Raw genomic sequence first — 16431 nt, 5'->3', positions numbered from 1 at the left:
AGGCGCCTCGTGGTGTCCATGCCACGGCGGATAGCCGCCGTTATCAGAGCGAAAGATGGTGCTACACGGTATTAGGTAGGTTTCTCTAATTCAGCTAGTGATCAGTGTATATCTGTATACAATATATAGCGAGATTAACATAGATTATGCGTTGGTGATCAGTGTAGCGAGATTAACATAGATTATGCGTGTTTAGACATGTTTATATATTTTACCTCTGATTATTTTTTTAAAAATCATACTTGCAGGAAATACTACAATTTCGTCTCATGGATTGTATACTGTGTATCAGTAATAACACTCATCTATGCTCCCGTTTCATTATATCGAATTAGTTACTTTAGTTCGTGCGTTTTCCTCCTCGTAAGTCTTCATCAGATATTTGCTGCGAGAATGCCACCTTCAGATCCCCAGTCTCTTCCACATTCGCCTTCACATTCAGATGATGAAGGGGGCAGCTGTGAAAAACCTGGCACATCAGCAGATGGCAAGAAGAGCTTATAGTCTCTGCGAGAGAAGTGAAAAATGGAAAATCGTTTGAAATAAATATGAATAAGGTTCTGTGATAAACTTGTGTGTTTGCTCACATTTAATGGTATGAATAAAATTTTAAGTATACTGATTTTATATGCTAAACAGTATTGTTGATTATAATACGAGGCACATGTCAAAAAAGGCCGATATTTTTTAAAACAAGAAAATGATAGAGGAAAAATTTGTTGTGATTGATATACAAGTGCATACGTTGGCTTTTTTTTGAAGTATTCACCAAACATCTAGATATTTCTGGTAGCGTGGCACAAGCTTTTGTATATCCTATGTGTATAATCTATGTGCATCTGCCGCCTGAGAGTACTTGAGTACTTTACTATCGTTGAAACGCTTCAATGCAAGCGACTTTTTCAAGCGAAGAAAAGGAAAGAAATCGCTGGGGGCAAGATCGGGTTTGTAAGGAGGAGGATTGAATAATTACCATTGAAATTTTTGAATTGTTTCAACAGTACGAGCAGCTGTGTGTGAGCGGGCGTTGTTAGGAATCAGAATAATTCCAGAGTGTAGCATTCTTATCTGTTGATTTTGGATGGTACGTCTCAGATTATTCAGCGTTTGACAGTACACGTCTGCGGAATTGTTCGTCCTGGTTCCAAGAATTCCATAAGAATCACACTCTTTTGGTTCAAAACACGGTTGCCATGATTTTGTGAACTGATGGTGTTTATTTGAATTCATTCGCTTTAGGGGAACCAGGGTGCCGCCACTGCATTGACTGCTGCTTCGACTCCCCAGTGGTGTACGATATCCAGGTTTTATCTTTTGTTACTATGTGAGAAAACAGGTGATCCCCATTCTCTATCCAGCGGGGGGAAAAATAAAACTCTTATTCTTTGCTCTTTGTGAGCGTCTGTCAGCATTTTTGACGTCCACCTTGCATACAATTTTAGAAAAATTGCTTGTCTATAAAAATTCGATGTACTGTTTTCGCAGACAGTTCTGGAAACTGCTTAACGAGTTTAGTTATTGTGAAGCGGCGACTGGATTGCATTATCTCGTTAACGCGTTCCACAAAATCGTCCATCTGCATATTAAGCCTTCCGTTACGCTCATCGTTATGAACATTTGAACGCCCTTCTTGAAACTCTCTGTTCCATTGCCTGACCTCCCCTTCACTCATTACTGTTATCCGTAAATGGCACACAATTCTCAATAGATGTCAGTTGCATTCTGCGTTCAGAAATCGTATGTAGGTGTCACTTCACATTTGCGGAATTTTGTGTTAGGGCAGCCATTTCACCTTATTGCTACTCACACTTACCCAGCTCCACTCGGACGATTCTCTCTCTGTATCCACCACAGAATACTGGGGCATGCTCAATTTCATCAGTGTTGCCAACCCCGCGTAAAAAATTGGAACTGTTTTGACATGCGCCTCGTATTTTATTGTTCAATCAAATTCTAAAAATGCGTTACCATATACGTATATGTTGAGAAAGTTTGTATGTCCGTGTGTGTTGTATGTTTGTTGTATAATTGTGTATATTTATATAAGATGTTAAAAAAAAAGAAGAATGTGCGTTCCATGTTCCTTCATTCATCAATTTAATTTTGTAATCTTGGAATGAGAACAGAATAGTTAAACATAAATAAACATATATATAAATAAAATTTATATATATATTTCATACTGGATTTTTGGAAGAATACATTGTTTGTATTAAAACAATATATTTGTACCTGAAAGTGGATTATGATTTACTTAAGAGAGTTTTATGAGGTTGAAATAAAGTTAAATAATAAATTAATCGCTGAGCAAAGCAAGACAATTTTATTACAAAACTGATATTTTGTGACAGTTTCACCAGTTAACCACTTGGCTTCATCAGGCACTAAGCAAGAGTAGTAAACCTAGAGTTTATAATATAATTAGTTTGCTTTGCTCAGCAATTAGTTTATTATTTAATTATAGTATATAATAGACAAAGCTTGTATAATGGAGAATATTGAAATGAAGTTAAATTTCAGGTGAGATAAGAGTAAAATAATATTAATAACAAAGCTTAATTCGTGAACTTGCTTCGTAACAAATAGAAACGTTGTTATTTTTTAGATTGACATTTTGTGGATTTACTTTTGCACTAATAGTAACAATCCTTGGTGTATATGTTGTGCGTTTTGATATCTAAATTTTTAAGTGTTTTGTCAAAAATTCACTTAATTCCTGACTACGAAAAGTACGTAAGAAACAGAAATCGCAAAACTTGAGTTACGGTAGGTTTGGTAAGTAGATGGGGAAATAATATTCCATGTCAAATAACTCTCGGCTAAATTTTTATTACTGTAATAAAATTTTTGATTCAGACAAGTATGTTTCATCTACGACCTAAAAAGAAGGATAGCTTTAAACTCTCAAGCTTGAAATCTAATGTTAGGTCAATTATTCATGATCATTAAATTTGATGTTGGACTATCAAGATTATATGAATACTTCCTTATGGTATTCTTTTCGTTGGAATTGCTACTACTTTTCAGTCACAATATTGTTTGTGTTCACAGAATATTTTTTTTTACAATATTTTGTTATTCACTCCTATATCATATATTGGTAGTATTAACAGTTTTTAAAAAATGTGTATTTTGTTATGTATTATTTTCTTGTATGTACTTTTAACTTTTTGCCTGAAAATCACTGATAAAAATATTCTGGTATTCGTGCCCACCAAACAGTTAAATCATTTCTTGATGTCACGACTTGTAGTCTTACTTTATTACTTTTAGCAATAAAGGTCCATCATAATCGAAGCAACTGAGGAAGTTACACTAATAAGGTTTGATACATGTTCTTTATTATGAAAAAGGGGGGGGGGGGAATTGACTTAATAATAGAGCCTCATATCTAGCCTCAAAATCCCTGGTTTGAAACCTGACCATGTAGCTTTGTACTGGAAAACGTCGTCGTGTTCCCATTTCCTCGCACTTCCCAGATCAACCAATTTTTCCATCATCATTCGTGTGCAATCATCATCAACTTTTAGCCTACAGTGCATATCCATGGGACGTTAAAGATCTTATTTCCACAATGAATAGTAGTTTCATGTAGTTTTTCAGTTGATATGTTTAATCTTGTATTTCCAAATTTTGATGCTAATATGGTGGTAGTACTGAGTTGAATATGTGGGTGGTTAAACATAAAATAATTCACACAAATCTATATAAACATTGAAAGAAAATCATATGAAAAAATTTACTAAATACTATTGAAATCATAATCGTTATGTAGTAGCCAGTATGAAGAGATTAAAGCGTAGGCACTTCTGCAAGATGTTTTATCATTGTTATCACCAATAAGTGATACAAAATAACGATTTAATGCTGTAGGTATTTCAGTTCAATTACAAATATCTATTTTAGTTGTATTCTTGCATTTGTACTTGCAAAATATCAGTTTGCTTCGGTATTTCAAATAATATAATGATAGTTTATTGAAGTACGCACAACATGCGAACTCTAACATACTATAAACATCGAGTTTATCTTTTTTCGAAATGGCCTAAGTGACTTCAACAAAGTATGTTGTGCTGAAACACCCAGAATGTATAAAAACTAATATTGAATAATGTACAGTGCTTAATTAAACTATAATCTGGTCAATGCGTTTAGTCGAAATACTTTTATAGGTAGCAGTAATATTAAATGAAGCAAATAAGTTATCTTCAATATTTCTTTTCCATTTTCATAACAGATTTGTAAGATTTCGGTTTGTTAAGTGTTAGTAAACATAAGATTCGTGACGAATTATATATTCTTCCTTAATTCTTTACTTCAGTTTCAAATTCTGTACGGTTTTGTCCTATAACTGATCTTGTCCTATTAAGTTTAATTACATAGTTCTATGTTGCGTTTACTTTTAGTTTTCACAGTTCGCTTGTGAGTAATTGTAAATTTAGGCTGGATCAGTTTATTCTTTTTCCCTTATTGCATATATTTTCAGCGTCCTAAATTTTTCTTTCTCAAGTGGTCAGTAAGGATGGAGTAATAAATAGTAGAAGCACAAAATCAGCAGTTTTATGAAAAGATTTAGTGCCTAAATGACTATTTTGATTATTGTTATTATTAATAGCATGTTCACGAATTAAATACTTCTTTAAAATTTTGTCATACTAATTAAATGTAATATTTGGCCAATACGAAACGTATTAGTAGGCATGAGGCAGGTTCATAATAAGCCACTTTCGAGGCAGGTTCACAATAATCTATTTTTTAAAATTTATTTATTTATTTAATTATTTTTTATTGTCAGGTGTTGATTGCAGAATTTTAAAACGAAACTAAAAGATTTTTTTCAGTGATTTAATATGCTAGCCAGTTGTCTGTTTGATCTTTATTTTTCAGTTAGGTCGTGAATGCTTTGTGTTCTTAATTTATGTGTTTCTTTCTGCTGTATTGTGTTATTGCAGTTGTCGCCAAAATGAACTGTTCTATCTGGAATTTCCTAACATCCTTGTACGTTACCTCAGACATATTTTAAGTAAACGCAGAGTTGTTAGTTCCTGTTTCAGTGTTTCCAAATTAAGGGTGGAACACGAGAAAACTTCCCTGTAGCTGCAACAAGCAATGTAATTATAATAACTTTCTTATGTGTGCTTCCATTTATTGTTGTACGTTATTCTTATAATCACATTCAGAGAGATTTGTTCGTTGAAGTGTACTTGTTTTTCATTTATAATGAAAAATGCAAATAAGTAATACATATGGTTCGAGTAATTTTTAAGTTCTGTTTCTGTGAATTTGTATACTGTGATAGTATTTACAATATGATATACTTACTTGTTTTTAACAAATGGTCATATACTTACTTCTTTTTAACAAATGGTCACTAATAATATGTATTTTGAAAGATTAATTGTTAATTTTATTTATTGCTAATTGCATCGATTAGTTAATTCTTGGTAAAATTCTGTTCAAAAGAAGAAAATGTATGTTATACTGTGCTTTTCGGAACTGTTTATTGTCTATCCATTTGTGATAGATTATGTAGTTCAGTATGAGAAGTTGACCACCTTCCTAGTGCCTCTGCTGACAAATAACTACAGTCAAGATCGAACACAGGGTTTCTTGTTCGTTGAGGGTGGAGTAAATTTACTAGAAAAAGAGCTTTGGGATTGTTCGAATTGTGTAGACTCCTGAGACGAAACCAGGTGCTGCAGTCGATCTTTGCTACCGACTACAGCAACCAATAGCTATTTACACAGACGTAAGTATCAACTGTCCGTCGAGACCGATAGTAGTCTGCAGTCGAAATCAAACTATATTGCGGTGGATATTAACTGCAGAAGTATTTGCCCTTGAATTAGATGTATTTGAGAAGTTTCGCAGTAATTGCTTTACTACTATTATAGCATGGACTTGAATACAGGGTATAGGAGTATTTCTATAACTTGAACGTATTTAAACGTAAATTTTCAACTTGGAATAGTTGCTTTGAGAGCAAGCATGTTTTACTGTTTTTTTAAATATTATTATTACTTTCTATTTATTTATTTTTTATGGTACAACTAAGATCTGAAATTTCTGTCTCTTTTCGTTCATAATTCTATTATCTTTATCTTAACTGCACAACCCAGAACATCTCTTATGAGTATTATAGCTTTTTCTTTGGGGACTTCCGTAGTATATTTAGAATTATAACTATATTACTGGAAAATGTTGAAAATATTCTATCTGTTCTTGTAAATAATTATTTGCTGTTTCTCAAAAGTATGCAAGCATGAGTAGCAAGGTGTTGTTTAGACAAGAATAAAACTTGTTATTCCTTCTTATTCAGATCTAAATATCTTCCTTAATCCAGCAGTATCCCACAAGTGCTCGACAGTAACATATTTATCAAACGAGAAGTGTATGCGAATGTGTGTTACTGATAGTAAGTTATGACAGAATTACTTGAAAAACCATTTTATGCATTTCAAACCATTGTGTTTGATTTATGCACATATTAGTGATAAGTAGTAGAAGTGCATAACTAATATATTTACGAGTGGATTGGCAAACTATGTACCGTAGAATAGCTTCCTTGAACATCAAATGGCCTCATTGGGAGACGATATACAGGAATGGCCTCACTCTGATGGACTTCTCGGTGGAGGAGATATTTTTTTAAAAAGCAAATATATTTCGTAAAAACTCGGCAAAATTTGGGCAAGAAACTGTCACTAAAGAATATTTATAACAGCATTTATGCTTCTAGTTTCAAACAACGTTAGTATTTGTATTCAAGATAAAGGTTTATTCTTTCCGCACTAATAGTAGGTTTGTGAAAAAATTATGCGTCAATTAAGATAAATAAACTGTCTTCGTATTTTTTTCTTCATATATTTACGTGTAGTTTTGTCAAGTGACTCAGGACCACCACTTGTAACAAAAGAATGATTTATTTATACATATTTTTGAACATTACGGGCATTTATGGCTTTAAACTCGTCACGTGAAAGATGATGTCCCTCGGTGAGCATACTATTCGGGAAATGGAAAAGAAAACGTCCTGGGACCTGTTAGATACCATTCTGGCATTTATCTGGTCTGAATGAAGGAAACCCAGAAAAAACTGACTCAGAATGGCTGACCTGAAAAAGTTGTTACACCTTTCTGACCGACCGTCCCTACTGGGAATCAGACCCGGGACCACTTGCTTCACAAAAAGAAGAACTAACGAATATTATTGATTAAACAAGTTTTTACAACGGGAGAGCTAACGACGATATTATGTTAAGTGTCCTCTTTTATCAATATTGGGCAGTACTATTCTGCTTTTCAGTTTCTGGCTGTAGTCAAATTTAGTAGAAATCTCGTGTCACTATTTATCCATTGACTTCTGTGCCTACGAAGTTGAAATAATTATCATCGAGCTCGTTTATACACTATATACTAGAAAATAAGGTCGTTTGTGTTACTTTTTGTAATATTTTTACCCTGTAGACACGTGAGATGAAATTCCGAAAGAAAAAATGTTTCAGAGGCTGCATCCCGGCAATTCAGGGTTGAGATCAATACGTCTAACAACAAAATGTTGTTAAACGTTGGAAGTGATTTTGTCAGAAATATTAAAAGCAGAAAGGAGGTCAAAATATGTAGAATGCACAAAAAATAATCTTGTTCGTAGAAGTGTAACAGAACGAAAAACTGAAAACTAATTAATTATTATTTATTTATTTTTAAATAATAGATTAAAACTTTTCTAAAAATTCAATTTAATATGTAGTGTATTATCAAATTCCCTTAAGTGCCTATTATAAGTGAAGGAAGTCGATAGACAATTGAGTAATTGAAATATCTGTTTCTAAAACGTGAACGCAATAGCATTTAGATAGCGTACTAATAATAACTACTTTCTCATTACAATTTTCGCTTGCACGTGATACGAGCTATCACACTACCACTAGGAAGCAGATAAATAGTTCTACAAATACTAGATACTAGTGTAATAAGAATGGAGGTAAAATTACAATATTTATTGATTGTATTCGTCTGTATATTTGTCACTGCTCATCTTCAATTTATTTTGTAATTCATAATGAATGAAATGGTTAGTCAAGAACTAATAAGCATTTAACAAATAAATTTGAAACTCACGTAGTAATAATAATTATTTAAACTCACTTGTGAGTATCATTACTATCAACCGAGAGAAATTAAAGATTGATTTCCTCAATCTTAACTTTTGACCTAGTTAGCAAGAGACTTCTAGAACCAGTCAGTACTCATTCATACATTAGGTTTGTTCTATCCAAGTTCAGCTTGATATTTTTTAAGTGAATCGATATTCATATTAGATAGATTAACCCATTTCGAGCCCAAGATAGGCGCAAATTCAAAAGGTTATTAATTTTATTAACTACCAGAAATCATAAGAGCTAGTTGTATTTATAATTTACATAATAAATCAACATAGGTTGCTTAGTTTTCTCGACTTTACACAAGTTGAGCACTTGTATTTCGGGTGCCTTACTTTGTCCTGAGCTAAGAAACAAATTTTGATATCTGGCTGACCTAGTTTGACCACAATGAATGTATATTTGATTCCGATCCTACGTTAAATTGTAAGTCCGTGACTATTGTATCTCTCATGTATTTTAAACAAGTTTTTGTACTCTACCCGAAAAGGCCCGAGAAATATCTTCGTACATTTTCAGATTTACAACCCGAATGCGCCGAAACTACGAAAAATCTTTTTAAAAATCGGAAAGTGACAAATGAATTAATATTCATATGTACAGTTTTGCTTCGTTTCTAAAATGATTGTATAAAATATAAATTGTTTTAGCATAATATTTTCAAATTTATGTATTCAGAAGACATAATACATAATACATATATGTAAAACTTACTTATCATTAGCTCCCGGAGTAAGCATACGGGAGCTTATAGTATTTCTTCAGGTGTATGTATGTGTGATACTTTATTCCTCGGTAACTACTGGCTGGATCTGAACGAAATTTGGTGGGCAAGAAGTTCGGCAACAGAGGTTATGTTCTACATCTTTCCACTTTTGAATCTTCTGAGTTCTGTTCACCCGGCTTGTATTTCTTTTCCAGTGATGTCCTCAGATATTTAATACGTTGTAGCGTAGATAAGAAAAGTAAGTTTTTTTTTCTTTTTTTTTAAATAATAATTTCGCATGATGTATATGAGCAATGTCATCAACATCAGTATTCTGTCATCAGTGACATGTCTTGTATCTCAAATTCAGAAGTTAACATGCTCTATGCTACTGTTCTAAGCGCGTCATTTGCACGTAAGAATTACCCTCTTTAATATAGTCCATTCATTTTAATCCCCCTTTTTATCCTCTTGTCATTTGTCATATTTTCTGTCACATCCTCTAATAAGACACACCTTTCTTAAATACAATCCTAACCACTTTCTTTTTCCATTTGAATTGTTTTCATTTTTGATGGTTCTTCCTGACTAATTAATATTTTCTGATTTTTCTTTTTACCCAGCTGATATTCTCCATGCTTCTCTATTCAAGCAAACCATGTATGAGGCACATGTAAAGTAAACTAGAAAAAATGAATAAATACCTATAAGTCCATTAGCGTATCACTTTAAATTAAGTGTAAAATCGCCTGCAAGATAGGAGATTATCAGTGCAATTTCTTGCGATAATATCTTGAAAGTAGATAAAATTATTTGAGTACAGAGTCATTTTATGTAAATTCTTTACGACTGTAAATTTAATACGAAGGTATTGCTATAATAAATTGTACAAGGAGGGATGTCCAATTTTGCAGGCTAGTCTGGTTGACCTATGTCAATTACAAAACAGTTGGAAGTATGGTGTAGTGTTTCATGTATAATAATTGAACTGTAAGATTTGTATCTGTATTAATTACAGGGTAGAATGGTAATATTTAGACCATGCACCGTAGTACATATGGTGAATAGTGAGATACATCACTTATAGATAGTCTAATTAGCATACAAGTCGGGAAAGGAAGTGAACAAAATGTATGATAATGCCTGATCTTGAATAATCGTGTTACTAAGGCCTGTACACAGTAAGCGGGTAAGACGTTTTCTCTAACACTGCTCTTCCTACACTTGTTATTAACTGTGTATGCTCATTTTCTCCCGTAACGGAACTGAGTGTCTTGTGGATCTTGTTATTTTACTCCAAAATCAAGCTACATGTGATGTATGATCACTACGTACTTGTTTTTGTTTCGTTTCTTATTTCATGCGTTTTCGTTAATCCCTAACAATATATTCTTTCAAAATAAGAGTATAAATGCCAACAAAGAAAAAGAAAGTTCTCTAATATTTCTGTTTAGATAAGAAGGAAAAGTAATAATTTACGAAAGCAATCAAAACACAGCATATGTGTATTCTTATATCCTTAATAGTATTAGCGTGTAATACTATTCTCGATAGTAATATGACCTACTACTTCCGAAAATGTTATTTTCTGCTTTAAAAATTATTGTTGTTTTAAAAGTTTATTTCAAAACCATTTATTATTTTTTAACTTTAGCAACAACTGAATTGTTTCATTGGCTTGGTTTACTGTTCCCAAGATGATTATTTGTAAATGAAGAATAAATCTAGTCTTGCATTAAAGAATTGTATACAACCCTACATTGCAGCTTTAATGTGTGTCTGTGTTCGTAACTGGAAAATACGTTTTTGTTTCAGAGGCTTATCTCATAAGAATCAGTACATTGTTATATCTGTTAGATTGTAATTATGTTCCAGTACATATTCTTCTAGTCCTGATCTTTTATTCGTTTAAATATATGTATTGTAGCTATAAAATCTAGAGCTAATGGCAGTATTATTTTCCGATGACATGGTAGTTGGGGATATTTGATTCTTAGGCAACACATTCGGAAGAGGTGGTTTGCGAAATAGGCTAACTTGATTTCAGCTTATAAATTGCGTCATGAAGAAAACTTATAATGTGAAACTCCTGGATCTCTATATCTTCGCATATTGACTAATTCAATTAACGATGGTGAGTGTTTTGCCTTGTTTTAAATGCTTCCGTCTGTTTTTCTATTGAGTTCACACATGGTTTTACGTAATACCGATATATTCGTTTTTCTCGCTTTATGAAAATTCATATTTTTAGGTTTGTGTGAATTCTTATTCAGATAAGTAAATACTGAACAAAGCACTATAAGTTAATATTATTCAGTCAGCATTACATATATATATGATAACATCGTTGTATTGTGTGTTAACACATTTCTACTTTATGTTTGTTCAAAGCTTTATTTACCTGATTCAATATATGAGTCTACATGCCGTGTATTAAGTAGTGTCAAATAGTGTCGTGTCGTGTGAGATCATGAGTAAATAGTCTGGTTGTAGACAAGACAATAATTAGTAGCTTCCTTGAGAACATAAACCAAGCCAATAATCAATCCAATTGCTTTTACCTGGTTAGTATTTTCAGTACATGAACAAAGTTAAAAAAAAGAAGGAAAACAAAGGAGGAGGAAAAAAATATCTTGAAAATTTTCACTGTATCTTATAAATATTAATATCACTGTTGTAACATAGTGCAAATCTTAATATCACTATTAGAAAATACATGCAATTGAACAGATTCCTCTGTGTTTATGAAATTCTATAGTGTTTCATCAGGTTTAAGAGCAAAAATAGGTGTCCTTGGAACTAAGTTTAATTACACTCTTCGATAAATTCTTACCAAATTACACTCAAAGGTATGAACAAGCTACAGTATGTCGATTTTAAGGTATGTTTTCACTACTTATATATAAGTATGATATTATACAAAACCTGTTATTACTGTTGAATGTTAAATTATTAAAGTTTGGAACAAATAATTTATTCTTACCTCATGTATAACACATGAAAACTCAAATACAAGAATCATCCTTCTCATAGATATTTTAGAAAAATATATTCGAATAGCTTTTATCTACAAATCCTGCTATTGATTTTGCCAATAAATCGGAAGAGATTCAACTAGAGAACAACGTTATTTCTGATAATATTGAAAGAATATTACACTGTAAAGCGCCGGTAAATAGATGGTACTTGCTAAATCAAGCCTTAATGATAGTCAATTTTACATTAACTTTAAGATCAATGTCTCAAATTTTGGGGATGGCGTGTGAGTGTATTCAGCTTATAGAAGAAAGGTTTAGAATGAGAGTTCAGTGTATGTAACATCTTAAAAGTAGTTGATCATTTGTAACATTCTAACAGTTATTTCTAATCTTTGAATGTAACGCTAAAGAAAATTGTAGTGGGACAGAGGAAGAGTAATGACCAAAGGAAAATGAAAAAAAAAAAAATTAGCATTATAGATCATTTCTAGGAAGATAGAAGGGAAAGATGACACTATTAAACTCAGAACTCATGGGGTACCAAATTAGTAATCTTGTTACAAGGTGATGACTTTTAATTAGATGAAGAAATGAAAATGTTAGAAATTATTTACTTTAAAAAGCAGAATTTTAAATTTCACGTGGGAATGTGTGATTAAACAATAAATAGTTGATTATATGAATTTGTAATGATTTTATTTAGAAATAAACTATTTTTGTTGAAATACATAAATCTATGATTGTATGACTTTTGCTTTACACCGTTATACAATATTTGATGTTACGAAGAACAGTAGCTAGTGTTAAAGTAGGATCAGAACCGTACTTATGTTTATGTCCGAGGTATTGCTCCCGCAGGGTGTGAATCACTGAGCATGCTAGTCCTGAGATTAAAAGCAGTATATAATTAGACCCGAACGAAATTTTCGCAAGAAAATTGTGTCTGACGAGGGCAGACTGCTAGTAGTTTGAAGACCATTGGACAACACGGTGAACGTAATTGTGTGTGCGAAACCGTTGTGTGTAGAGTATAGTATATATCTGCAATGTCAGGACAGTGCCTATTGTACAATTAAGTGGCCATGTAGAGGGACAGCGAGATGCCAGGTATGAGGAGTCCATCGATCCTGTACATCACGGAACGTAGGAGGTTCCCACAGCAAATGTTGACCCCTAGTGCACCCCACGATGCACCGTGGAAAGAGGGACAGAAGGATCATATGGGAAAGCCATAACTGCCGATTTCGGAAGGATTTCAACTGCCAATTCAATTAGAGGCACCATAGCCTCTCATGTGAGCGCACAAACCCTAAATAATCGATCCTTTGATGCAAGTCTATGTTTTTACGCATTCTCTTTCACGATTATCCCAGGCAGCAGCTCATAGCCGAGAACGTCTTCGGTGATATCAAAAGAGACTGCAGTAACCAGGTGACAGGAGGACGTTGGCATTCAGTGATATGCGTGTTTGTTGAAGTGCAGATTATCGGGGAAATCAAGCATGTATTCCCACGCACCGTATAGGACCATACCTGGGACTTTATAAAGCAATAGCCTTTGATCTTCATTCAGGGGAGTATGATTAACGAGTCGTACCTTCGCACCCCCATGCGTTAAGACACCCCTGCCTCCAGCTGGTCTCCAGCTACTTCATGATTTACAGTGAGCGGGAGATATAACCCAGACAGGTATTCACCATCTGTACGACAGGCTACCAGCCCCAACAGTTGGCTTCTTGGGATGCGTACACATGTTATTAAGGTAAATACTATGTATTTCGTATACCCTATACATGTTCTGCATGTCCACGGGCATAACGCAAAATGACAACGAACTGCAAAAGTCAGAAAATTTTAGAATAACGGAAATAGTCAGGGAATTTCAGTTTGCTGGGAATGGTATTCTAAAAACATTTGAAATGAAGATTTTAAAACTCCTTAAGATGCAGTTGAGTGCTTGTTTTTTAATTGGCAACTTCAAACTTCGAAACTTACATTATCTGTGTTTTCCAATAACGATATGTAGTAGTGCATATTGTCTTTTGCTTTCACCCATGCAGTGGAATATCATATTGGTGAATCATCGACAAAATACAGTTGGATCAACGACCAGTGAAAAATTCATTTTCGACACACGCATAATTCCAACTTTTTCCCCACTAGTTCGATTTTATCGGAGTTTCCTATCTTGCATTAAGTGAGGGTAGCTTATCACACAAATGCAAGGATTTTCGAATACAGTTACTTGTATATGAGCTGTGTTTTCATTGTAATGTAGGAGGATAAGTCAATAATAAGTATTTGCAATCAATTTTTATTATTTATTACCTAAGAGTACAGTATTCTTATATCATTTTTCAATATAGTCACTTTGGTTTTCACTGTACCTGGTGCAACGTTGCACGAGCTTTCCGATACCCTCTGCAAAAAAGGTTTCTCGTTGCGCAGCAAGCCACGAGTGCACGACTTCCTTCACCTGTTGATCGGAGCTGAATCGACAGTCTCTGAGAGCATCTTTAAGTAGACCAAACAGATGATAATCCGACGGGCCGAAATCAGCACTATATGCAGGATGCCAACACTTCGAAATGCAGTGCCTGAAGAGTGAGCGGTGGTATGTGGACACATATTATCATGCAACACAAGAAAGCCTTCCAACAATCGACTTCTGCGTTATTACTCAACTTGCTTACCAGCATATCACTGCACCTTTTGCTTTTCATTGTTGACCCCTTTTCCAGGTAATGTTCCAGTATTGGCCCTTGTGATTCTCAAAACATTGTGAACATCACTTTCCCTGCAGAAGGTTGCCTCTTGAATTTCTTCTTGGTGAGAGGTCCAGGGTGCTTCCATTCCATGATCTGGTGTTTGCTCTCTGGTTCAAAGTGATGAATCCAGGTTTCATCTTGTAACCATTTCCTCTCTTCATCCCCACAACCCACCCAAGACAACATTGAACAAATTCAAACATGTATTGGAAAGCAGGCTGTAAGGCCAGAGAGACAAAACAGCCACACATCTGGATGAGTAAATTAACTTCCCAAAAATCTAATTTGGTTTCTGGCCAAAAATACATATATAAATTCTATATACTATTGAGGTTATACTGCTGGTTTTAGAAATATAAAAGTCAAAAAATTAACAATTGTACATATAAGTTTTAATAATCAAAAATATTCAACAAGAAACTAAACGCAATTTAGTCCAACACTTGTCTACTCCAAGCTGTGTATGTAATTTTTTATTTATTTTTTTTTGTTTTGTTCAAAATTACCTTAACCAAAAGGACACATAGTCCTTTTTCTTTTTGTTACAAAAATGGCGTCAGCCACAAGATTTTAAAAAATGACAAATAATTATAATTATTATGTATGAAAATGTATGAACTAATACTCGTAAGATTCACATAAATATATATATATATGTATATATATAAACTTATCTGCAATACGTATATTACTGGCAAGACTCAATTGTCGCAAAACTATAGAAAATTGATAAGCTAAAAAAAATTAAGTTAAACTCACCAGGCAATTACGTCAACTGAAGCATCTGAGAATTTTTACATGGCGAGCCAGCAAACTCCCAGTATGCTCCAGTTGATAACAAATGAAAAATTAAATTCGTAAAACAAAAACTACAATGCCGTGAAGTAAAAATAACCAAAGCAAGGGAACAATAATAATAATAATATTTTATAAATGACTAGATTGTGAATACATTACATATCACCCTCCTCCGTCTGAAAAAGTTCAGGTGATCAGGCTGAACTTTTTCAGGCCCAGAATGATACCAACATTATTCAGAAAATAGACCATTAAAATATATATAAACCATAAATACATATATATATATATATATATATATATATATATATATATATATATATATATATATATATATATATATATATATATATATAGTAAATGAAACAACTACCAAATATATACAAATGAAATAAGTATTACATATAGGTAATTTTGACGTTTTTGTGGCCACATAAACAAATTATAAAGTGCAATTAACACAACAAAACCAGAGAAACATATTTATATGTGTTATATATATATATATATATAATCTAGTAGTCATGCCAGACCTTCTTAAACCTTAAGGATCATTAACATGCATCCGAGGTAAGTAGCGTTTTAATAACGATACATGATAAGGAAACTTCCTATTTTGAGATTCATTGAATAACAAAGCTGTATTTTTACTCAAAAACGACTCAATAACCACGGGCCCAATCCATAAGGGCGACAAGGATTTATTAATCGCATCTTCCTTAGACGACAGAATATGAGAGCGATACAGCACTCTATCCCCTTCTGAGAATGTTACTGGAGTTACTCGTTTATTATAAATACGTCTTCGTTCATTCCATATTGTGAAATACCTTAGACCAAATATCCTTGGCCTCTTGAGCTACAATATCGTTATCAGAAATATCCCACCTAGCCATCAAGAGATCAATGGGTTCTCTTCCCATATACAAACGAAACGGGCTATATTTAAGTTCTGAATGAACTGCAGCATTAATGCCAAATTGTAATTCTTTTAAATAACTCGACCACTTGTCTTGTTTG

At 33.3% G+C, this 16431-nt stretch overlaps 1 protein-coding gene across 1 annotated transcript in view; it reads left to right on the top strand.

Annotated features, from left to right (window-relative positions):
* Window positions 1–1362, top strand: part of PGAP1 (GPI inositol-deacylase) — a 72720-nt gene extending 71358 nt beyond the window's left edge. Inside the window, exon 15 of the mRNA XM_081731432.1 lies at window positions 249–1362. Within this exon, the coding sequence (XP_081587558.1) occupies window positions 249–504 (256 nt within the window). The 3' untranslated portion in view covers window positions 505–1362. The remainder of the gene's footprint in view (window positions 1–248) is intronic.
* The last annotated feature ends 15069 nt before the right edge of the window (window positions 1363–16431 follow it).

This window comes from Thermobia domestica, chromosome 11 (genome assembly GCF_964235325.1).
Source record: "Thermobia domestica chromosome 11, izTheDome1.hap1.1, whole genome shotgun sequence".
Taxonomy (NCBI): Eukaryota; Metazoa; Arthropoda; class Insecta; order Zygentoma; family Lepismatidae; genus Thermobia; species Thermobia domestica.
This window is presented reverse-complemented; position numbering and strand designations above follow the sequence as displayed.